Source organism: Akebia trifoliata, chromosome 12, assembly GCF_017979445.1.
Source record: "Akebia trifoliata isolate Shusen 1 chromosome 12, ASM1797944v1, whole genome shotgun sequence".
Lineage (NCBI taxonomy): Eukaryota > Viridiplantae > Streptophyta > Magnoliopsida > Ranunculales > Lardizabalaceae > Akebia > Akebia trifoliata.
In genome coordinates this window covers 33737975-33763496 of record NC_141386.1, presented here as the reverse complement: position 1 = coordinate 33763496, position 25522 = coordinate 33737975, and the positions used below count along the sequence as shown (strand labels likewise).

At 35.2% G+C, this 25522-nt stretch overlaps 2 protein-coding genes across 4 annotated transcripts; one reads left to right on the top strand and one right to left on the bottom strand.

Annotated features, from left to right (window-relative positions):
* Positions 1–1399: 1399 nt before the first annotated feature.
* Positions 1400–6745, top strand: LOC147389728 (uncharacterized). Its single transcript, XM_086417655.1, has 2 exons — positions 1400–1563; positions 3979–6745. The coding sequence occupies exon 2, from the start codon at positions 3992–3994 to the stop codon at positions 6431–6433; it is 2442 nt and encodes an 813-aa protein (XP_086273781.1). The 5' UTR covers positions 1400–1563; positions 3979–3991; the 3' UTR covers positions 6434–6745.
* Positions 6746–8020: 1275 nt separating this feature from the next.
* Positions 8021–23745, bottom strand: LOC147389727 (short-chain dehydrogenase/reductase 1-like). Of its 3 annotated transcripts, none has more exons than XM_086417659.1 (5): positions 23609–23745; positions 23254–23497; positions 11153–11227; positions 10833–11015; positions 8021–8583 (listed from the first exon to the last, which is right to left on the bottom strand). In XM_086417659.1, the coding sequence occupies exons 1-5, from the start codon at positions 23641–23643 to the stop codon at positions 8206–8208; spliced, it is 915 nt and encodes a 304-aa protein (XP_086273785.1). In that variant the 5' UTR covers positions 23644–23745; the 3' UTR covers positions 8021–8205. The 3 variants fall into 3 exon arrangements, with proteins under 3 accessions (XP_086273785.1, XP_086273786.1, XP_086273787.1); XM_086417660.1 differs by lacking the exons at positions 23254–23497; positions 23609–23745 and adding exons at positions 12736–12979; positions 13092–13242; XM_086417661.1 differs by lacking the exons at positions 11153–11227; positions 23254–23497; positions 23609–23745 and adding exons at positions 12736–12979; positions 13092–13243.
* Between the last annotated feature and the right edge of the window lie 1777 nt (positions 23746–25522).

Genomic DNA, 25522 nt, shown 5'->3' with positions numbered 1-25522 from the left:
AATTGTGACCACATAATTCATGGGTGTCTAGTTTGATTTTCAAAGAGACAACTCACATATTCCCAATCATCAGTAAATATATATTCCCCAAAAGTCGAAAACTATTCAACAAGGATTTCTTGAAATGTTCTAGGATCTTAATTGGTTAAAATATTGGAGTTGGTTGAATGGATTTATCGAAATAACAAAAACCTTTTTTGGCAAGATCTGCATCCAAATATGCCAGTGCAAGGAGATCGGAAGACCGTATTCCTCTACTCTCTAAGTTCTGCTCAAGTTTCAAATGAATTCAATAATATATTTGAATAAATTCTGACTGTTGGTTTGAGGGTTTTGAATAGCTATAGTGACTAAGCCTAATAAGATTGCAATTTCTACCTAATGAGTAATAAATACTTGGGCATGAATTGTAACTCTTATCCTATTGATCTTTTGTTGATCCTTGATAAGGATCGTAGTGGTTCGCGGTTCCTAAGGTTGTAGTTGGTTTGGGTCTGGCCTTAACCTAGTTAATCTTCTTTAAAAAAAAAAAAAAAAAAACTTGGGCAAGAATTTGAACATCTCCTATTTGCCAACAGAAATGTTGGTCCACTTCCACACTAGATGTATCCTGTCACTTTGTTAAGTGTGTTGATGAAACATTCATAATAAAACTTAAAAAAAGAATTATTTTGATTGTACCATCTCTTTATTATTGACCTGCTCTTACCTAATAGAAGAGATCCCTCTATGTCTAATTAATGGGTAAGGATAACGATTTTTTGAACATCTCTCACATATGTCCCAATGCAAAATCATGATCATTTGCCTTGGGATATGCAAAATCATAAATCTTTTTCTTGTATATCCCAAGGCAAATGATCTACAGTTCTATAATGGGACGTAGGGGGTATATGTGGGAGGCGTCAGATTATCACCACTCAATGAGTAATGAAATGACATGCTGCTCCTGACCTTAAAACATGGAGAAAAATTAAGGGTTCTTTGCTTTAGGTTGGGGCAAAAGCATTTAAGTCATTTTATTAAGAAGATTGAGGGTGATAATTAATTGAGTCCTACTAACCTTACTAAGATAGTGAGGAAGAAAAGGCCTTCCTATGACTCTTCCGTAGTCAAAAAGACTTTGAGATTCACAATATACATCCTTGAGATTCACATAAATCTCAAGATATTGTTCTTGCATCTTGAAGTATTTTGACGGTGGATGAGGTTTATTAGGGCTTTTTTCCTCTCTATCTTAGTAAGGAAAGGGATTCTCTAATTAATTTGTCTATCTGGCAAGCATGGTGTCCTTGTACACGTGGATCTATGTAACATCTATCAATTCCACTTGTAGAGAATCAGATGGTTTAATTGCTTCCTACGTGGCACTCTGATCATTCGATTAAGTTGTGGGACATCTCAGAGAGATGTCCAAAGAACTCAGAGAGAGAGAGAGAAAGAGAGAGGGAGAGAGTGATTCTGCAATTAGGTCTCGATATTTGTTCCTTCGCCATTGAAGCTCGAACGATTGCTCTTCGTTCGCGTAGCTCTTCAGTTTCCGAAGCTCTTCATACAGGACAGGTTCTTTTCAATCATTCAATGGGAATCTCAATTGTTTAAAGGCATTTTATCTCGTTTTTTAGGGTTCTTTTGACACAAGAATCTAAGAAATGTAGAATTTCGTTTATTTGTTTTTGTAATTTCTTTGGTACTTCTGTTCAAGAATCGTTAATGATTTCAGTTCTTGCTGATTATTGTGTTGAATTTTCTCCGAGACCCGATTGACTTTAGAGCAATTATTCTGTTCTGGGTAGATTTTCAGTGGCGATCAATGCAATTGGTTGATCGATTAGCTTTGAACCCAATCCATCGCAGCTTATACCTTCCAAAAGAAATTTTTTTTTTTTTTGATAGACTCAGAATACACTTGTGTTGTATTTGGAATTCTCTTTATTCTCAATCAGAGAAATCCCAGCTTAGTTTGCAGTCATTTGTTCTTATATCTTGATTCCATTGAAAGCTGCTCCAATGTCAGAAACATGGGTATGACCTGGAAATCATTTTCTTGATTTCCTAGTTCACCAAGACCGAATCAAATTAATCATGTTGTATGAAATTGAGTTTGGGCATTGGAATGTGGACAAATCAGCATAGCTTTGCTTCTGTGGGCTGTGGCCATTGTTGTGTAACTGTGTTAATTGTTGACCTCTAATAGTTATGCTTATTTTATTTGCCACCCTATACTGAAATCTATACATTTTCCTTGAAGTTTGATTAGTGTGTTTGCAATAGCTTGATCATGCCAGGCTTTTTTCTTTCTTTTTTTCCTCGATGGATTTATTTCCTAGGTTATGAATTCTAGTTTTGTATTTGTGTGTTGAATTCGTGTGTTTTCCAGTTGGAAGTTTTGTATATGATTGGAGGAAAGACCTAGGTATTGCCTGTCCTCATTTCGAACCCTTTACTAACCTTGAGATATCTTTCTCTACACTTGTATTGTTACTTGAATATAGCTTTGGCAAAAGAAAAAAAATAAACAAAAACAAGGCCAAAACCCTGAAACACCCAAAAAATTTGAGTATCCCATGCTTAGTATGGTTTAGGTTTTAAAATATGATCAAAGAAATATGTTTATGTGTTTTTTGTCAATGAGTATATACATTGTATTAGAAGCATAAAAGGGATAGAAACAAAAAAAAAAGTTTAGGAGGTTGAAGAGACTTCCATGGATAGCACAAAGATGCACAATACTGATGAACAAAGGAGGAATCAAAATATCACCATACAACCATATTCCATATAAGAAAAATATTCAAAGTTATATATATGCAATGGATTTTGTGCTTCATTTGGGTTGAGCGGAGGAACCACAAACATTGACTTGATGTACGGCAACAATTACAAGCCCATTCCTAAGGGATTGTTGAGTGGAGACTTTTTTGGGAAGAAGATCACACACTGGCATCATCAATGAATGGAAAAGGAGGTGTTTAGGGAAAAGGAGGTGTTTAGGAAATTAGGCCACCAAGGACAACATACAATAACCGAAATCTAGCTAAAAACATGTCTTATATGTCCAAACAACTTCTTTCCAAGACTATCTAAAACCTGCCCCTACATTCACCACAAATGTCACAACGGATTCTCTCAGTTCCCAAAGAATTAAAACATACCTTTGACCAAGTAAACCTTCTACCGTGTTATTTGGATATTCTTTTTTTCTTGTTTTTAGGTGGATTGGGTTCTTCCTTTGTCTTTTTTTGCCCTTTCAGGGGGTTGGAGTTTCAATATCTTTTCTTCTAGAAAGAGGCATCTCTGGGCTATCCTTCCTTCTGCAATTGCTTGAGGTCTCTGGAGAGAGCGCAACAACAGGGTATTCCATAGCAAGGAGAGTTCGTCTCACACAGTGATTTTAGAGATTCTGGGGTTGCTTTTCCTTTGATCTAAGATGAGTAAAGATTTTGAGGGAGTGTGCTTACAAGATTTTGTTTTTAATTGGGAAGCTACTTTTTATCTCCTTGTTGTTTTTTGCCTTGTATTTGGGGGCTAACTCAGCCTCCACTTCTCGGTTTCTTCATTTATATAATTTATAATTTTCAAAAAAAAAAAAAAAATGGAAGTTCCATGTCAAAGACATCATCAAAGCCTTATCCTAACTCCAAAGTATTTAGGGGTTCAGCTAAAAAAATCCTGTTACTCCATTCCATTTTGTCCAGATGAAACACAGATGATATTGAAAATTTAAAAAAAAAAAAAAAAAAGTATTTATTTTGGTTTTTGAGAATTTATGTATTATTTTTATGGTTTCACAATCTTAAATGCTTTCATGAACTAATAGCCATTACCAAGATAGTTTTATATTATCATAATACTTTTACGGCCAAGCCAACATTGAATTTCCATGGTTCCCTACCTCATTTGTGTTGACATCTTTTGGTAGTACATAGATCTACTTATCCATTTTGTTGATGCATTTTGATATTTGTGATGCACCAGTGTAAAATCAAGTATGGGGGAGCGAAGGGTTTCAGATGCTCTGAATAAAAGCAAAGTGGAGGATGCCAAATCTGATTCAGAAAGTGATGAACCAAGTGAGGAGCCAACCGAGGAGGAACCCATTGAGGAATTTTCGGAAGAATCCGTGCCTCAGCCTTCTTTAGACAGTGACAACGATTGCACTGAACAACAAATTGAGTGTCCAGGCGAGGAATTGGGGGATGAACTAATTGGGACATTGGGAGAATCTTTGACTAGGCCATCCTCATACGACGACAATGAAAACAATGACCAATCGATTGAGGAACCACATGAAGAGTCGGAAGAGGAACCAGAAGAGGAGCCATTTGAAGATTCTGCATCTCAGCCATCCTCGAGCCCTGAAAATAATGACACTGCAGGCCAGTCCGAATCTGTTCTGGTAAATTCAAACAAAAAGAAGAGATCATTGGATGAAACAGGAGGTGATTTGGGTCCCTTGCTACATTCTCGGTTACCAAAGAAGTGCAAGCCAGAGTCATCCTTGGAACTAGAGTCCGACGCTTGGACTGCTGTTACAGATCCCGGGAACAAGTCTGTGAGTTCTGAAATGGTTGCTTGTGCTGGAAATGCTTCTGAACAACAGGAACACACAGGAAGTTCTGGAAAACGAAAGCGTAGTAGATGGGGTCCACTGCCTGAAGGTCATGTTGAAGAAGGTGAAGATGATAGGACTAGAAACATAAGGAAAACCAGGTGGACTTGTGTTGATTCTCAGTTGAAAATGCTGGGTCCAATACAACTGCCCGACTTTGTGAAGGAACTTGTTGTCGAAATGAACACGGATCCTGTAATTCAGGAGCTGAAAATGAAGCTTACAGAGATCAACAGGAAGCTTTTGGGGGCAGAGGTTCATGATGACAGGCCAGAGGAAGAAAGATCTCCTTCTCCTCCGCCAGTTTACGATAACTTGGGAATTAGAATAAACTCAAGGGAAGTAAGATTCCGTGAGAAACTGATTCGAGATCGACAAGATATCATTTCGAGGTTGATTCAGAAGAACCCGACGTTCAAGGCACCATCTGATTACAAACCCGCAAAGTTCCTCAAGAAACTTTATATACCATTGAAAGAATACCCTGGGTATAATTTTGTTGGTCTTATAATTGGCCCCCGAGGGAACACACAAAAGAAAATGGAGAAGGAAACTGGGGCTAGGATTTTATTAAGGGGTAAAGGGTCTATGAAAGAAAGAAAAACACAGAAGCCTGATCCCTCTGATAATGAAGACCTCCATGTCTTGGTAGAGGCAGATAACCAGAAATCACTGGATGAAGCAGTTGGAATGGTTGAAAAGCTACTAATTCCAGTGGCCGAGGGAATGAATGAGCACAAACGTGCCCAGTTAAGGGAGCTTGCCAAACTGAATGGAGTGCTTAGAGATGAGAACTCGTGCCCCCGTCGAGATTCGACTTTCAATGTTGACTTATCCTGTGATACATGTGGTGGCCGCAGCCATTCCACTGTCAATTGCCCATTGACGGCATCCACTCCGGGTAGCAATTCTGATAACCAATATCATAGTTTTCTTGCAGACCTTGGAGGAGGGGCTACTTTCGGTACCTCACCCAATACAAATAGCACAACTTGGGGGGGTGCCAACAATGGATTTGGTACATCACCATCCAATGGTTCTTATCCTCGCCCAGGCCTTGGTTCGACTCCAACCACAGACGGCAAATCCAACAAAATAGCTGATGATTCAAATCTGTTTGTGGGTTACATTCCTCAAACTGTGGATGACAATCGATTAACGGAGCTCTTTTCTCCTTTTGGAAGGCTCACGGAAGTGAAAGTTATCAAGGACCGAAGCACAGGTTTAAGTAAGGGCTATGGCTTTGTTAAGTATGACAATCCCATCAGTGCGGCTACAGCTGTCGCACACATGAATGGGTACAAGATTGATGGGAAAACGTTGGCAGTTAAGGTAGCAGGACGGCCACCTGTAGCAGGATCCTCGGGCATTAGCCTTCTCCCGAAGTACACAGGTAATGCAGTGGTGTCTCAAGATAGCCCTGTTCAGGTAGCTTGGCCAGGCCCACCAGGATCATTGCTTCCTGAGCCTCATTCATCCTCGATTAAGAGCGATGACATAGGTTTACCTCCCGTGTCTGTTTTCTTAGGGCATGGTGATTCCTCCAGTAAACAATTACCGTCATCTTTCGAATCACCACTCCATATGCCACTCTTTTCACCTCATTCCCTTGTACAATTCCCTGGTAATCTGAACTTCCCTGTTTCTGAATTTCAGTCATACTATGCCACACCACCAAGCAATTCATATCCATTGACCCAATATAACACTACAACACTTGGCCATAACCCGACACCTTTTACTCCAATGCCCACTCACCTTCTTGGGAGAGGGGCAAAAAATGTGGAATTTGAGTGTGAGAAATTTATGCCAGAAGTCTAGTTACCCCATTTACTGTTCAACTGAACAGTTTTAGATCAGAAACAGCTGGGATAAGGCAAGTGACCAATCTATGTGCAGAAATGGCTGGAGTAGGCTTCTTCCTGATTCCGACTATGGCCAATTAAGTCAACATTTATAAATTGAGATTTATCAATCGAAACCAATACAAATAGTTACATTTGTATTGGCAATTAGTTCCACCGATTTAACTGACATTGTTTTGCCCTTGACAGTACTTGTAGTGTGTACATGTTATTACTTCCTCCATTTGTAAATCTAGACAAATACCATGTGATGGACATGCTTCTGTTCCTTTGCGTATTGTGTGTGTGTGTGTTTTTTTTATAATTGTTGAGTTAAATTTTATTGATATAGGGGAAAGGCTGGTTGAGATGACCAGCCAAACTACAAGTGACTGAAAGCAAGAATTACAAAGTTGATATGTGACAGACCCAGTCCCATCTACCTACGAGTAGGAGATTTAGATTTTAGACCAATAGAACATGAAACCCAAAATATAGAAATAATATCATGAACATTATGCCCCTTGCACTAAAAAACACGATTACTCTCCCAATTTCCCAACAAACTGCAAATCAAGTGGTGCTCGAACTGGGTTTCTGAATTCCAATGGAGAGAAATGAACTGGGCTGCTTATTTTTTGGCTAGATTGGAAAGTCATTCCAGTGATTGTTTTGTAGTAGAGGAATCTAGTTCTATTCCTCGAAGAGTTAGCGTGAATATTGGTTGAGGATTAATGCTGTAACTATTCTCGATGAGTCTGGTTTTTAGGGAGGGGTCCCTTCAACCCCAACTGATCAATAAAAAGAAAAAAAAAAAAAAAGTGGTGCTTGAAAACCTTCTCTTTGTATCTGAAATGACAAAGCCAAGAGACCCCTGGACTCGAACAGACTTCGGAGAACATCTAGAAATACCAAATAAGGTGATGAAGTGAGACCATATCCACCGAGCAATGCAAAAGTATGTGATTTGCTGACTTGTTGGCCCTTTTACACATCCAACAGAAGTAACTCCACTAAACCTCTTCTCAGTAGTTGGTCCGTCATTAGAATCTTTCTCAAGGCTACGCACCAGATGAAGAACGAGATTTTGGATGGTATCTTTGGATCCCACAGTACCGTCACCACCAGGATGCGAGGGGACTTGCTAAAGCTTGGTAGAAAGATTGCACCGAGAACACATCGCAACACATCGTAACGCTCCTCCCGAACCTCATGTCTTCCGTTGTCCCATTGACTTGCTATCAATACAATCTGACAGACTAGCAATCCCTTCTACTTTCCAATCATTAAAGATAATGTGGCTGAATGTTGGTCACTCTCCTTGATTTTTTGCCACTCCAATGAGTTGCATTCTTGACAATCAAAACATTTTATGTACATGGTATTAAGGTTAAAGATATGAAGATACTAAGATGGATGACCGCGAAAGATAAAATTATGAATGAATGATTCCAACAAAACAAAATAAAACAAAACAAAAACAAACAAACAAAAAAACCATAGGAATACCCTCTATGGGTGACTGACATGGTTTGTTATATGGATCAAAGATTAATCTCAACTCTACGGCAAAGAAGCTTATATATAAGAACAATTCTTTTAATAAAATGAAGTCACTCCATCATTTATTTTGAAAATTCACAACAAAATAAAATGCTCCACAATATATTCAAACAAGTACAATTAAGCTCCATCTTCACTTAGATCATCTTTCCTCTACTAAATATAACTTGAAACACCAACTTCAAGTCAAAAGGTTGACATGTTCATCTGATTAAAGTAGGTGCCAGAAGGGCCATTCTCAGGCAACAAAGCCAACATTACAGGAGCTCTTGCACCTTCCTCAGGTGTCAAAAGTCCTTTCTGAAACGTAATATCCGTTTTGACATAACCTGGATGAACGCTATTTATGAGAAAATTCGGGAATTTTCGGGCTAGGATCCTCGTGTAGGCATTTATTGCAGCTTTGGAGATTTTATAAGCAGATACAGTAATGGGCCAGCCATTAGCCTCCAACATATCCTCCTTTAAATCCTTTAGAAACCTTTGCAACAGCTCATCCAACTTCTCTTCTGTTAGGCAATCGATGTCGTTCAACTCCGCTTTGATCTTCTCGTTGGGGATAAACTGAAACAACAAGAAGACAATATCATTGTTGTTATAATTTCTATAGTTAAATTGTTTTAAAAAAAATAAAAATAAATAAAATGAATTTATTAAAAAGAGAGAAAATTATAAATAAAGGATGTAAAGAAACCTACCTACAAATATAGGATAAAGAGAAAAATTTGCAAAGATAACACTCCAAAGTGGAAAATATGATCTATTGGAACAAATGCTCAAACTTTCGAATGCCTAGCATTTCATTTCCTTCCAAATACCCCAACACACAGCAAAAGAGGTAAAATTCCACATAATATTTTAGGTAGAATTTAGGCCCATGATTTGCCAACTATTAACAAAGGAGACGACCTTGGAAAACACAAACTAAGAGTAAATAAGGAGATAAAATTAGATCAGACCATATAGGTGAAGTCACAATGGATGAGGAGATAATTTATATGTTCACCACTAACTTTGCAAGGAAACAAAAATCAATCAATACAATACAAAGAACCATTCAACACGTTGGAGCTCAACACTCATATAGGGATTTAGAACAATGAAATGAAAATACACTTGAATGCTGGCAGGGGCGGAGCCAGGATTTTCTTGTAGTGGGAGCAAACTATGGTTAGTTGTATTGTTGAAGAACTTGAAGATGAATGGTTTTAGGGAGAAATTCAGAGGTTTTTGGTTAGAAGTAGAAGAAAATAATATTTAGGTCATTTCCAATTAGTATATGAGAAGGCCTGGTCAAGAGTTAATGTCATCAACAAAAAATTGAAAAGAGATGGGGGGAGGGAGGAGGGGGGGGTTAGGACTTGGAGGGAGGTAAGGATGAAAATATAGGGGTGTCTAAAAGTTCAGTGGGGGCAATTACCCCCACCAGCTCCTTACTAGCTCCACCCCCGAATGCTGGTTAGAGTATTTTATATATATATATATGGACCGCATTCCGTAAATAATATTCTAGACAACGTTTTGTATTATATGGAAAAAAAAAATAATTTCGGAATGGGCTGATTTTTTGTGAGGATGGTCTTTACGGTGAGGAGATCATACTCACAAAAAATCAGTCGGCTTTAAAACTTCTAACCCTATGAAAAATGGCTACAAACTAACGATAAAAATGAACGGTCCACAATTCTTCAACTAGTAAACTGGGGTTAGAAATTTCAGAATGGACTAATTTTTTGTGAGGATGATCCCCTTGCTATAGAAATCATCCTCACAAAAATTAGCCCATTCTGAAACTTTTTGTCCATATAGGACAAAATATGTTGTCTAGAACGTTGTCTATTGAACCCGACCCTATATATTTATATGTGTGGGTTGGGATCCGTTGACTCCTAAGAATGACTCATGAAAAAAACACATGATCCTAACCCTTTAAATACAAAATCAGATGGTTGAGATTTATGAGTATCTTGAAAACACAAATCTCGGAGATACTTATCCCGATGATAAAATTCAATCATTGTTTTTTTCATGAGTCATTCTAAGGAGTCAATGGATCCTGACCCTCTCTCTCTCTCTCTCTCTACATATATATATATAACGGATCATGATTCTTCATCTTATCAACAAGGGTTAGAAATTTCAGAACTTGCTAATTTTTTGTAAGAATGATGTTCTCATCATATAAGACAAAATGCTTTGTCTAGAATGTTATCTAGGATTTTGTCAAAAGAACGCCACCCATATATATATATATATTTAGAAAGGGTAAAGTACCCATGTCACACACACATGCATATTTTCTTCTTTACAAGTCATTGAGACATTATGCAGCATTGTTCTTATACAAAATATCATATACGAAACAATTGCTTTGTTTCAGATTATCTAATGTCTAATTTTCAGGGTTCACCAAAGCCGACACTCGAACCCATGTTACATACTGATATATCTTGTATTCGTGTTGATTAACTACACCGACCATCATTAGGAACCAATATGGGTTTCAATTATATTATCATTGCTCTATAATAAATAAAAAACTGTTAGCACCATGTTGCTACTTTTTTTCTTTCCTCTACTAGTAGAGTCATGCTAGGGTGACACGAACAAAGACACAAAGGTGACAAAATGATGGGGTGTCGTGCACATTATTGGAGATGCTTGTCCCCGAGATACGAGTAAAAAGCATCTACCGTTATGTGCGGGCCACCACATCATTTTTGTCACCCTTGTGTCTCGGTTTGTGTCTGTCCAGCATTTTCCTTACTAATATTGTTTCATAAGAAGCCATGAATTTCCAGGTTAAATATTACCCCAAGTTGGCCATATATGGAGGAAACATTCACTATCCTCGCTGAATTGGAGAGTTGAAGAAGGGGAACAAGTGCTTCAGTCACTCCTTTGGTTCCATAATAGTTGGTTTTCAAACATTCTTCGGCCTTTTCGTAAGTTTGCACTACTATTCCTTCCAACAAGTTGGCCTCTATATCTTTCACCTAGAAGAATTAAAACCATATCAAATCTTTAGCTAGTTAATAGCAAACTTTTAGATAGATTAACAACGTAAACATTTAAATTTGCAATCATCAATAATGTCTATAAGTTATACAAGACTCAACAGGCTAGGACTTACATCGCCACCCCCTAACGTAAAAGCTGTAAAAGCTTCAATATCAATTTCAAGTCCACCAATCCCTGCATTATTCACCTGCATAAATTGTTATTTTTCCACAAAATCTATGTCATCAGTGGTAGGAAATATATCTGCAATGATGTTGGATTTCATCTTTTAAATCAACATCTCTTTACCCAAATTTGTACCTTAAATTTTGTTACACAATTTAACTGTGTTTCTATTAGATTTTTAGAATTAAATACAAAAAATCAAGTCGAATTACTTCCTTGGAGAGATTTGTTAGGAAAATTTTTCCCATCTTTCATACAGGGCTTATTAATACGATGCTTTAATAACTTGCATTCTTATGTAATTTATAGTACAAAGATATTGGAAAATATGGTTAGGAATCTGAAAGACTAATTAGAAAAAGAAATCACGAGAGGTTGAGCTCGATGTGTGTAATCGTTTCTTTAAAATGTTAATCACTTCTTACTCAAGGATGAACTCAAGTATGCAATATGATTCCAACAAAACGTTTGCACTACAATGAGCCCAATCTCTTGATCACAATTTGTCGTCTTGCAAAGATGGAGAATTTTCCTAAATAACTCAATCGTTATGGATCGAACTAGTAAATAGTCAAATGTTTTGAGCATGGCCAAACGTGTTTGACCCATGGTCACACCTCTTTGACCAATGATCAACTTGTTTGAGCAAAGTCAAATCATTTTGACCAATTATCGAATTATAATTTCGTGTTCAAACCCCCTTGGACCAACAAGAATTATGTTTTTCAAGTCCATCCGAACACCATAATAGTTTCACACCCATTTCGATCTTCCAACAGAGCAAATCAACAATTGATGGTACATCTAACAAATAAGTCTCAAAAGTGCCCAAATGCACTAGCCAGGTAAGTGTCAAGGTATGGTCTCTCTCTCTCTCACATACTAGTTGCACACCACCCATTACTAATTGCAATCTATCACTTCAAAATACCCCTTAGCACTCCATTTGGATGATTACACATCAAAAATAGTTTTTAAAAAATCTTGCACTCCTTTTTTAATTTTTTTTCCTTCTTCCTCAGCTATATCCACAGGTTCATATTAATTTCTAAATAGAGACTAGAAAATCAATACCTTGAGTAGGAGTCAAAGAGAATACGGAGCAAAACTAATCACAAAGCACGAGAAAAGAATACAAAGCAACAAATTAAAATAAAGGTTGAACCCTAAAAAGGTTATGTATTGGAGTGCAAGCAGTAGGTTCAAATGGATGTTATAAAAACTAAAAGGATTTTTTAAGATTGTTGTGCAATCAAACATGGTGGTGTGCAACTAGTCGGACCATTATTAAAATAGAGATGTGAGAAAACCTGTATGGTTGACTTTTCTCTTCTTCTTCTTCTTTTTTTTTAATATGTCAAAAATAAATAATTTTTTTATTTAATTGAATCTAATAATATATTTTTATATTAATTTAAATAAATTAAATATAAATACTTTGCTCATATTATCTCTGTCTCTTTCTTTCATGAATCTGCCTTGAAAGATATGATATAATATGTCTAAAAAAAATTGGATCTTTTTTCTCACCAAGATATCGAGTTTGCCAAAATGGGTTTTGATGAAATTTGCCAAAGAAGTAATAGTTGCAGGAACCTTGACATCAAGTTGATGAAAAACCACATTAGAGAGTCCAGACCCTTTAATATGTTCAACAGCTTCAATGCCCCTTTCTTCGTCTCTTGCAGTTAGTATGACTATGATGCCATTAGAAGCTAGTTGACGGCATATCTCCAGTCCAATTCCTTTATTACCCCCAGTTACAACTCCACACCTGAAAGATATACTGAGATTTTTAAAAACTTGGTTTTGAAAATAAATTTTATCACAATAAGAACAATAAAATAAACAGAAAAAATAAAATATAAGAAACAGAAAATATTTGCCTCTTTTCAGATGGATTGAAGGATATTTCTTCCATTCCCGAAGTGATATCAAAATGATAAGTTTCAGTATGCAAGTTAATGTGATCAACAGAAAAATTATATTGCTTCTAACACCATTTGCATTGAATACAATAATATGTGTAATGACTAAAATACCCTTAAAGGAATACCACACTGTGACACAGGCAGCTAATCCTCAAGACAAAGACAACCTTGAATCTGCTTTTCACTAGAAGCAAATACAAATCGGGAATATGTCTATCCCTATAATTGACTTCAAACTTCAAAGTAGATTTAAATTGGTTAATGATCTCGGCTTAATTCTGATTATTTTTCACTGATTATTAATGAATTGGCAGAGAACCCGTGAAAAAGCACCAGAAATCATAGACAAAAAGGGCAAAAGAGGAATCATAAATGTGCTCCATTTGAAGCACTAAGCAAATGTTCTGAACTGTGGATAGGGGAATAAATTGGTGCCAACCATCAACATTTGATGCTGCATGGACCACTATGCATTTCTCAATAGTAACAATCCATGTGGCAATAACTTTAATAGGTTAGGTTGGTCATCTTGAATATTTAATGACTCAGGATCCAGTGCGAGTACGGTTCCTATAAAATAGGAACAGTGTCTATGTCTATTTAGTTGGAGTTTATGTCACCAAGGACTCCTAATTCACCAGTTCAAGTAGCCCAATGTATTTATTATCCAACCCTAGGGTGCCACGTACAGAAGATCATATTTAATTTTAGAAACTTAGAAGTCTGTCCTTATAAAACACTTCCTAAAAATACAAAGTTAGGGTAAATTACACTTTTGATACCCTAAAGTTTTGATAATTGCACCTACCGGCTTTATAGTTATCTAAGGGTTCACCTGCCCCTTCCATTAAATTGCCGTCAACTTAATATTTAAATTTCTTTTATAAAGATCATTTAAAAAAATTACTAACATACACATGTGAAAAAATGAGTTCAGTGAATGCCAAAGTGGGGCATTTAATAAAAAAAATTCTAATAAAAAATAACATAAAATTATAAATTAACATCTAAATTTTAAACTTGTCAATGAAAGGGGAGGTAAATACAATTATCAAAATGTTAAGGTGTCAAAATGGAATTATGCCAAACTATAAGAGGTCAAAGTATAATTTAGCCTAAAAATTAAAGTAAAACATTTGAATTTTGAAAAAAAGAAAAAGAAGAAGAAAGAAGAAAGAAGAAAGAAAAGAAGACGATTTACAAGGTCTTGAAGGACTGATAAAAATTAAGGGTGCAACTTGGTTCAGTTTGAGGTAAATTTGGAACCAAATCAACATAGGTCGATTCCACTAAATAAGAACCAGAACCGAACCAAATTCCATTGGAACCAACCCAACCCAAACCGAATTAAAGTTGATTTGGTTCAGTTCGGTTCAGTTCTATGGGTTGCCAGTATTCTATAAATTACGAGTAACATTTTTTACTGAAAAAATAAAATATATAATAAACATAAATTTTCATACAATAAATCTAGTATATCCACAAAAAGTCATTAGTTTATCCTAAAAAATTATTAATCTACGTCCTATCTCTTAAATTAATTCACAATAATAATAATAATAATAATAATAATTATTATTATTATTATTATTATTATATATTGCATAAGGGTTCGGTTCTATACAAGCTTGATCCGAGAACCGAGTCAAATTTGATCAATTCTCCATTTTTGTAATCAGGAACCAAATCACGACTTGTTCCAAACTAAACCAAACCACCCCAAAGCTTTGGTTTGATTTGGTTCTCGGTTTGAACCTGACCAAGTTGCACCCCAAATAAAAGTGACTTGGGTGGGATATGCCAATCTCAAAAGCAATCGGGCAAGATGGTCCATTTGAGTCATCCATCACAAGGACTTGGATAACTTCTCACTTGATTCATTATAAAATTTCAAAATATAGGTTGAGGAGTCAATCAGATTTTATTGGTCATAAGAGGGCAAAGAAGCTCATTTATAAGATGTAAGAACCATTCTTCTAGTCAAATGAAATCACTCCTTAGTTTATTTTGAAATTCCCAACAAAAAGATGATCCAAACAAGCTCTAATTTCATCGTCAATGAACTTTTAGGGGCTTGATAGGAACCTACACGATGCACCAAAAGAACAAGGCTTGATACATAGAAATTCCAAATTTCATTTATTTTACCAACAGCATAGGACTAGGAAAGAAGATATTCCATGTTTTCAATTAAGAAACATGGATCCAAATGTTTCAAATATAACAGAAAATTAACCAGTACAATTACTAAATAGGTCTTGAAACACCAACTTCTAGTCAAAAGGTTGACATGTTCATCTGATCAAAGGAGGTGCCAGTAGGGCCATTCTCAGGCAACAAAGCCAACATTACAGGAGCTCTTGCACCTTCCTCAGGTGTCAAAAGTCCTGTCTGAAGTGAAATATCTGTTTTGACAAAACCGGGATGGACGCTATTTATGAGAAAATTTGGGAATTTTCGGGCTAGGATCCTCGTGTAGGCATTTATTGCAGCTTTGGAGATTTTATAAGCAGATATAGTAATGGGCCAGCCATTAGCCTCCAACATATCCTCCTTTAAATCCTTTAGAAACGTTTGCAACAGTTCATCCAACTTCTCTTCTGTTAGGCAATCGATGTCGTTCAACTCCGCTTTGATCTTCTCGTTGGGGATAAACTGAAACAACAAGAAGACAATATCATTGTTGTTATAATTTCTATAGTTAAATTGTTTTTAAAAAAATAAAAATAAATAAAATGAATTTATTAAAAAGAGAGAAAATTATAAATAAAGGATGTAAAGAAACCTACCTACAAATATAGGATAAAGAGAAAAATTTGCAAAGATTACACACCAAAGTGGAAAGTATTATCTATTGGAACAAATGCTCAAACTTCGAATGCCTAGCAGCATTACATTTCCTTCCAAATACCACCGACACAGCATGGCGTAAAATTCCACATAATATTTTAGGTAGAATTTAGGCCCATGATTTGCCAATTATTAACAAAGGAGACGATCTTGGAAAACACAAACTAAGAGTAAATAAAGAGATAAAATTAGATCAGACCATATAGGTGTGAAGTCACAATGGATGAGGAGATAATTTAGATATTAATTAGGGTGATTTAGAGGTTTTTGGTTAGAAGTTGAAGAAAATGATATGTAGCTCATTTGCAATTAGTATATGAGAGGCATGGTCAAGAGGCAATGTCATCAACAAAAAATTGAAAGAGGGCGGGGGGGGGGGGGCAAATGGAACATATAATTAGTTGAAAATATAGGGGTGTCTTAAAGTTCTGTGAGAGCAATTGCCCCCGCTAGCTCCGCCCCTCAATGCTGGTTAAAGTATTTTATATATACATGGATGGCATTCTGTAGACAACATTCTAGACAGCATTTTCTATTATATGGAAAAAAAAATGTTTTGGAATGAGCTGATTTTTTGTGAGGATGATTTCTATGGTGAGGAGATCATCCTTACAAAAAATCAGCCGACTCTAAAACTTCTAACTCTATGAAAAGTGGTTACAAACTACGGTAAAAATGAGCAGTCCACAATTCTTCAACTTGTAAACTGGGCTAGAAATTTCAGAATGAACTGATTTTTTGTGAGGATGATCCACTCACTATAAAGATCATCCTCAAAAAAAAAAAAAAAAAAAAAAAAAAAAAATACCCAATTCTGAAACTTTTTGTCCATATAAGACAAAATATGTTTTCTAGAACGTTGTTTCTATATATATATATATATATATATATATATATATATATATATGTGGGTTGGGATCTGTTGACTCGTAAGAATGACTCATGAAAAAGCACATGATCCCAACCCTTTAAACACAAAATCAAATGATTGAGATTTATGAGTATCTTGATAACATAAATCTCGGAGATACTTAACCTGAGCATGAGTTTCGGCATTGGCTGATTTTTTGTGAGGATGATCTCTGTGATGAGGAGATCATGCTCACCAAAAATCAGCCCATTCTGAAACTTCTAATACTATAAAAAATGGTTTATGAAAATCGGATGGTCCACAATTCTTCAACTTGTAAATTGGAGGTACAAGTTTCAGAATAAACTGCGTTTTGGAATGAGCTGATTTTTTGTGAGGATGATTTCTATGGTGAGGAGATCATCCTTACAAAAATCAGCCGACTCTAAAACTTCTAACTCTATGAAAAGTGATTACAAACTACGGTAAAAATGAGCAGTCCACAATTCTTCAACTTGTAAACTGGGCTAGAAATTTAGAATGAACTGATTTTTTGTGAGGATGATCCACTCACTATAAAGATCATCCTCAAAAAAAAAAAAAAATACCCAATTCTGAAACTTTTTGTCCATATAAGACAAAATATGTTTTCTAGAACGTTGTTTATATATATGTGTGTGGGTTGGGATCTGTTGACTCGTAAGAATGACTCATGAAAAAGCACATGATCCCAACCCTTTAAACACAAAATCAAATGATTGAGATTTATGAGTATCTTGATAACATAAATCTCGGAGATACTTAACCTGAGCATGAGTTTCGGCATTGGCTGATTTTTTGTGAGGATGATCTCTGTGATGAGGAGATCATGCTCACCAAAAATCAGCCCATTCTGAAACTTCTAATACTATAAAAAATGGTTTATGAAAATCGGATGGTCCACAATTCTTCAACTTGTAAATTGGAGGTACAAGTTTCAGAATAAACTGATTTTTGGTAAGGATAATCTTTTCATCATAGAGATCATCCTCACAAAAAATATCATATAGATTATCCTTACCAAAAATCAGCTCATTCCCAAACTTCTAACCCATATATATATATATATATATATATATATGGGAGCGGTTTAGCAGCCCTAAAGTTTGCCAAACATTTTCCAAACATGGGTTAGAAGTTTTGGGAATGAGCTGATTTTTGGTAAGGATAATCTATATGATATTTTTTGTGAGGATGATCTCTATGATGAAAAGATTATCCTTACCAAAAATCAGTTTATTCTGAAACTTGTACCTCCAATTTACAAGTTGAAGAATTGTGGACCATCCGATTTTCATAAACCACATCAAAAGTCATTTACAAAAATTGGACAGTCCACGATTCTTCAATTTGTAAACTAGGGTTAGAAATTTCAAAATGAGCTGATTTTTGGAGAGGATGATCTCCTCATCATAGAGATCATCCTCACAAAAAATTAACTCATTCCCAAATTTCTAACCCATGTTTTGAAAAATGTTTGGCACAATGTTTAGTAAACTTTAGGGTTGTTGAACTGCTCCCTATATATATATATATATATATATATGGGAAATGTTCGGCACTCAACTATTTACCCAACAATTTGCTCAACATGTTTTGTTCTACATGGGTTAGAAGTTTTGGAATGGAATGATTTTTGGTGAGGATGATCTCTATGGTTAGAAGATATGAAAAAACGTATGTAAAAACAATGTAATATTAATAAATTTTCAAAATATGGGTTAGAAGTTTCGGATTGAGCTGATTTTTTGTGAGGATGATCTCTATGATGGGAAGATCATCTGAGAAAAAAAAAAAATCAGTCCAATCTGAAACTTCTAACCCCATTAAAAGTGATTTAGAATGTGGACCGTCGATTTTTTTGCCAATTTTTGCCAATAATTTGTAAATCACTTTTGATGGATTTAGAAGTTTTTGATTGAGCAGATTTTTTGTGAGGATAATCTTCTCATCATAGTGACCATCCTTGCAAAAAATCAACTCAATCCAAAACCTCTAACCCATATTTTGAAAAACCATTGTTTTTTCGTATGTTTTTACATATGGCCTTTGAACTGCCGCACCCAACCATTTACCCAACAATTTGCCCAACCATTTTTGTCTTACATGGGTTAGAAGTTTTGGAATGGGCTGATTTTTAATGAGGATGATCTCTATGGTGAGGAGATTATCCTCACCAAAAATCAGCTCATTCCAAAACTTCTAACCCCATGTTTACAAGTTGAAAAATCGTGGACCGTCCAATTTTTGTAAATCATTTGTGACGGGGTTAGAAGTTTTGGAATGTGCTGATTTTTGGCGAGGATGTTCTCCTCACCATAGAGATCATCCCACCAAAAATCAGCCCATTCCAAAACTTCATGTAAGACAAAAATGGTTGGGTGTTGAACATTTCCCATATACATATATATATATATATATATATATATATATATATATATATATATATATATATATATATAAAAGTTTTGGAATGGACTAATTTTTTGTGAGGATGATCTCTACGGTTAGAAGACCATCTTTGCCAAAAATCAGCCATTTCCAAAACTTCTAACCTCATGTTTACAAGTTGAAAAATCGTGGACCATCCATTTTTTGTAAACCATTTGTGATGGGGTTAGAAGTTTTGGAATGGGCTGATTTTTGGTGAAGATGATCTCCCCATCATAAAAATCATCCTCACAAAAAATCAGCCTATTCCAAAACTTCTAACCCATGTAGGACAAAACATGTTGGACAAATTGTTGGGTAAATGGTTAGGTGCTGAACGGGACCCACATACATATAGGGTCAGGTTCCGTAGACCTCTATTACGACTCACATTGCGACACACCGTTTTGTCTTATATGGGCAAAAATGTTTGGAATGGGCTGATTTTTTGTGAGGATTATCTCTTTGGTGAGGAGATCATCCTTGCCAAAAATCAGCTCATTATGAAACTTCTAGCCCCATGTTTACAAGTTGAAAAATTTTAGACCGTCCAATTTTTGCAAATCAATTTTGATGGGGTTAGAAGTTTTGGAATGAGATGATTTTTGCAAGGATGATCCCCCTCATCACAGAGATCATTCTCACAAAAAATCAACTCATTCCAAACATTTTTGCCCATACAAGACAAACGGTGTGTCGCAATGTGAGTCGTAATAGGAGTCGTAGGAACCCCACCCACATATATATATATATATATATATATATATATATATATATAGGGTCGGGTTCCGTATACCCTTATTACGACTCACATTGCGACACACCGTTTTGTCTTATATGGGCAAAAATGTTTAGAATGGGCTGATTTTTTGTGAGGATGATCTCTATGGTGGGGAGAACATCCTTGCCAAAAATCAGCTCATTATGAAACCTTTAGCCCCATGTTTACAAGTTGAAAAATTTTAGACCGTCCAAATTTTGCAAATCAATTTTGATGGGGTTAGAAGTTTTGGAATGGGATGATTTTTTTGCCAGGATGATCCCCTCATCACAGAGATCATCCTCACAAAAAATCAGCCCATCCCAAAGATTTTTGCCCATATAAGACAAACGGTGAGTCGTAATAACGCTGTCCATATATATATATATATATATATATATATATATATATATATATATGTATAGGTAGCGTTCTTTGACAAAATCTTAAACAACATTCTAGACAAAACATTTGATCTTACACGGACTAAAAGTTTTGGAATGGGCTGATTTCTTGTGAGGATGTTTCCTATGGTAAGAAAATCATCTCCACAAAAAATTAGCTAATTTTGAAATTTCTTACCCAAGTTTATAAGTTGAAGAATTGTGAACCATCTATTTTTTACTGTTCGTTTGTAACAACTTTTCATAGGGTTAGAAGTCTCAGAATTGACTGATTTTTTTTAGGATGATCTAATCACTATAGAGATCATCCTCATCGAAAATCAGCCCATTTCAAAACTTTTTAGTTATATAAAACAAAACTTTATCTAGAATGTTGGCTAGTGTTCTTTTGACAAAATCCTAGCCAACATTCTAGACAAATTTTTGTCTTATATGATTAAATTTTTTTGAAATGGAATTATTTTTTGGGAGGATGATCCCCATGGTCAGTAGATCATCCTCACAAAAAATCAGCCAATTCTCAACACTTCTAAACCCATGAAAAGTGATTACAAACTAACGTTAAAAATTGACGATTCACAATTCTTCATTTTATAAATTAGGGTTATAAATTTCAGAAATTACTATTTTTTTGTGCCGATGATTTCTCATCATAGAACAATTGCTTTATTTCGCATTATCTAATGCCTAATTTTCAGGGTTCACCAAAGCCGATACTCAAACCCATGTTGCATACTGATATAGCCTCGTATTCGTGTTGATTAAGTACGCCGACCACCATTAGGAACCAATATGGGTTTCAATTATATTATCATTGCTCTATAAAAACAAATGTTAGCCCCACGTTGCTGCTTTTTTTTTTCTATCCTTTACTAATATTGTATCATAAGAAGCCATGAATTTCCAGGTTAAATATTACCCCAAGTTGGCCATATACAGAGGAAACATTCACTATCCGTCCTGAATTGGAGAGTTGAAGAAGGGGAACAAGTGCTTCAGTCACTCCCTTCGTTCCATAATAGTTGGTTTTCAAACATTCTTCGGCCGTTTCATAAGTTTGCACTACTATTCCCCCCAACAAGTTGGCCTCTACATCTTTCACCTAGAAGAATTAAAAGCATATCAAATCTTTAGCTAATTAATTGCGTTTTTTAGATAGACTAATGACATTAACATTTTAATTTGCAATCATCAATAATGTCCATAAGTTATACAAGACTCAACAGACTAGGACTTACATCAGCACCCCTTAACGTAAAAGCTTCAATATCAACTGTAATTCCACCAATCCCAGCATTATTCACCTGCATAAATTATTATTTTTCCACAAATCTATGTCAGTGGTAGGAAATATATCCGCAATGACAGTTGGATTTCATCTTTTAAATCAAAATCTCTTTACCCAAATTTATACCTTAAATTTTGTTACACAATTTAATTGTGCTTTTATTAAATTTTTAGAATTAAATACAAAAAATAAAGTCGAACTGCTTCCTCGGAGATATTTGTTAGGTAATTTTTCCCATCTTGCATACAGGGCTTGTTAATACAATGCTTTAATAACTTGCATTCTGATGAAATTTATAGTACAAAGATATTGGAAAATATGGTTTGAAATCTGAAAAATTAATTAGAAAAAGAAATCACGAGAGGTTCAGCTCGATGTGTGTAATCATTTCTTTAAAACGTTAATCACTTCTTACTCAAGGATGAACTCAAGTTTGCAATATGATTCCAACAAACCGTTTGTATTACAATGAATCCAATCTCTTGATCACAATTTGTCATCTTGCAAAGATGGAGAATTTTCCTAAATAACTCAATTGGATTGAACTAGAAAATAGTCAAATGTTTAGAGCATGGTCAAATGTGTGGTCACACCTCTTTGACCAATGATCAACTAGTTTAAGCAAAGTAAAATCATTTTGACCAATTATCGAATTATAATTTCGTGTTCACACCTCCTTAGACCAACAAGAAATATGTTTTTCAAGCCCATCAGAACACCATAATAGTTTCACACCCATTTCTATCTTCCAACAGAGGAAATCGACAATTGATGGTACATCTAACAAATAAGTCTCAAAGCGCCCAAATGCACTAGCCAGGTAAGTGCCAAGGTATGGTCTCTCTCTCACATACTAGTTGCACACCACCCATTACTAATTGTAATCTCTCACTTAAAAATACCCCTTAGCACTCCATTTGGATGATTACACAACAAAAATAGTTTTAAAAAAATCTTGCACCCCTTTTTAAAAAAAAACTTTTCCTTCTTCCTCAACTATATCCACAGGTTCATATTAATTTCTAAATAGAGATTAGAAAATCAATACCTTGAGTAAGAGCCAAAGAGAAGACGAGCAAAACCAATCACAAAGCACGAGAAAAGAATACAAAGCAACAAATTAAATAAAGGTTGAACCCTAAACAGGTTATGTATTGGAATGCAAGCAATAGTTTAAAATAGATGTTATAAAAAATAAAAGGATTTTTTAAGATTGGTGTGCAATCAGCCATAGTGGTGGGCAACTAGACGGACCATTACTAAAATAGAGATGTGAGAAAGCCTGTATGGTTGACTCTTCTCTTTTTTTTTTTTTTAATATCTCAGAAATAAATAATATTTTTTATTTAATTGAATCTAATAATATATTTTTATATTAATTTAAATAAATTAAATATAAGTACTTTGCTCATATTCTCTGTCTGTTTCTTTCATGAATCTGACTTGAAAGATATGATATAATATGTTTTAAAAAAAAATTGGATCTTTTTTCTCACCAAGATATCGAGTTTGCCAAAATGGGTTTTGATGAAATTTGCCAAAGAAATAATACTAGCAGGAACCTTGACATCAAGTTGATGGAAAAGCACATTAGAGAGTCCAGACCCTTTAATATTTTCAACAGCTTCAATACCCCTTTTTTCATCTCTTGCAGTTAGTATGACTATGATCCCATTAGAAGCTAGTTGACGGCATATCTCCAGTCCAATTCCTTTATTACCTCCAGTTACAACTCCACACCTGAAAGATATACTGAGATTTTTAAAAACTTTGTTTTGAAAATAAATTGGATCACAATAAGAACAATAAAAAAACAGAAAAAATAAAATAAAAGAAACAGAAAATATTTGCCTCTTTTCAAATGGATTGAAGGATGTTTCTTCCATTCCCGAAGTGATATCAAAATGATAAGTTTCAGTATGCAAGTTAATGTGATCAACTGAGGAATTATATAGCTTTTAGCACCATTTGCATTGAATACAACAATGTGTAATGACTAAAATAACTTTAAAGGAATACCATACAAAGTGACACGGTGTCACGGCAGTGTTCTTTCGAAGCGAGGTCGTGCGACACAATGGGTTGCTAATCCACAAGCTGTAAAAATGATCGTATATCACAAACGTAGCAAGCAAACAAGATAACAGGACAATACGTAGAAAAGCCCGGAGATAACTTTGTTGATATAATATTAATTACACAATGTAACACATTACAAAAGCATTAAGATGCGTTTTAAGCAATAAATGATCCTATGACATGCGAGACTCCACGTAGCTTGACTCGAGGGCTTCAGTTAACATGAGTGTAAGCTGGGATTGGAAAGCACTAAACACCCTTCCTACAAAGTGTATGCTAAAACTTTCCTAGGTTTCTAAAAGGAAACATGAAAAGTTGAGGCAATCATACTCCCTTATTACAGAAATGCCACTAAGCTAACAAATATGCCCTGGCATGGGACTGATATGACTTCATATTGAGCCGTACATATTATTACATGAGTGCTCGTAGGTGATTCTGGGGCAAGCTTGCGCCTAACTCTAGGTGATAGAATTTATGACCGTCACACACTGGCAGCTAATCCTCAAAACAAGGACAACCTTGAAGCTGGCAAATACAAATCAGGAAATAAATTGGTGCCAAAGACAACCGTGAAGCTGTTTCTCACTAGAAACAAATACAAATCGGGAAATAAATTGGTGTCAAGGACAACCTTGAAGTTATTTCTCACTAATAACAATCCATGTGCCAATAACTTTAATAGGTTAGGTCGGGTGATCCTAAATATTTAATGAATCAAGATCCAATACAAGTACCATTCCTATAATAAGATAGGAACAATGCATGTGGTATACTTTAGTTTGAGTTTATGACACCTTGCACTCCTAGTTAGGCGGTTCAAGTGGCTCAATGTATTTACCATCCAACTCAAGTGTGCTAGGAACATATGAGAAGGACACTGTCTTGGATCGTGACTCATTTAATTTTAGAAACTTAGAGTTAATTTTTATAAAATACATCCTAAAAATAAAAATTAGGGTAAATTACACTTTTGAAGACCTAAAATTTTGATAATTGCACCTACCTACTTTATAGTTATCTAAGGGTTCGCCTACCCCTTCTATAAAATTGCCATTAACTTAATAGTTAATTTTTTTTCTTTTTTTATAAAGATAATTTAAAAATTTTATAAACAAACATGTGCATATGAAAAAATGAGTTCAATGAATGACTAAGCAGGTGCTAAGGTCCCAATAATTTGATTTTGGGATTGGAAATTCACAAAGATTATCAACGTTTAAATGTTAGTTTATATAAATAATAGCAAATTATATTAATTTTTCAAATTAATGAAGCTAATGAGATATAATTGCTAATTGCATATAAATAAAGCGCATGTGAAAGTTACTAAACAACATAACAAAATCGCTTACAATGTGCAAGCAAAAAGGAGAAACTTGGCCGAAGATGAGCAGCAAAAGCTGCCACGTCACCTCACTACGGTGTCTTCCTAGTGCGCCACGGTGATCTAGAGACATCTTACTTCGAGATTCGCACTGAATACTCCAAATGCTTCGGCCGTTGTAACTAACTGAATCTTTTGTATCGAATCATCCAAAAAGTCGACCCAATAACTCAATTACGAATGTTATAAATTAGAGGGTTGATTCCAAGAAAGGACCTCTAATCATCTCTATTCTCTTAGTGTAAATTCTCTGTAATTTTCTTTTGAGAGAGCTCTTGATTGTAGTAAGAACATCAAGA

Excerpts from the sequence above, each read along its gene's own strand:
- LOC147389728 (XM_086417655.1), top strand. The coding sequence starts at position 3,992 with ATGGGGGAGCGAAGGGTTTCAGATGCTCTGAATAAAAGCAAAGTGGAG.
- LOC147389727 (XM_086417659.1), bottom strand. The coding sequence starts at position 23,643 with ATGGAAGAAACATCCTTCAATCCATTTGAAAAGAG. Across the intron at positions 23,498-23,608 it reads TTCAATCCATTTGAAAAGAG|GTGTGGAGTTGTAACTGGAG; the intron begins GCAAATATTTTC and ends TATATCTTTCAG. Across the intron at positions 8,584-10,832 it reads CCATATATGGCCAACTTGGG|TTTATCCCCAACGAGAAGAT; the intron begins GTAATATTTAAC and ends TTGTTGTTTCAG.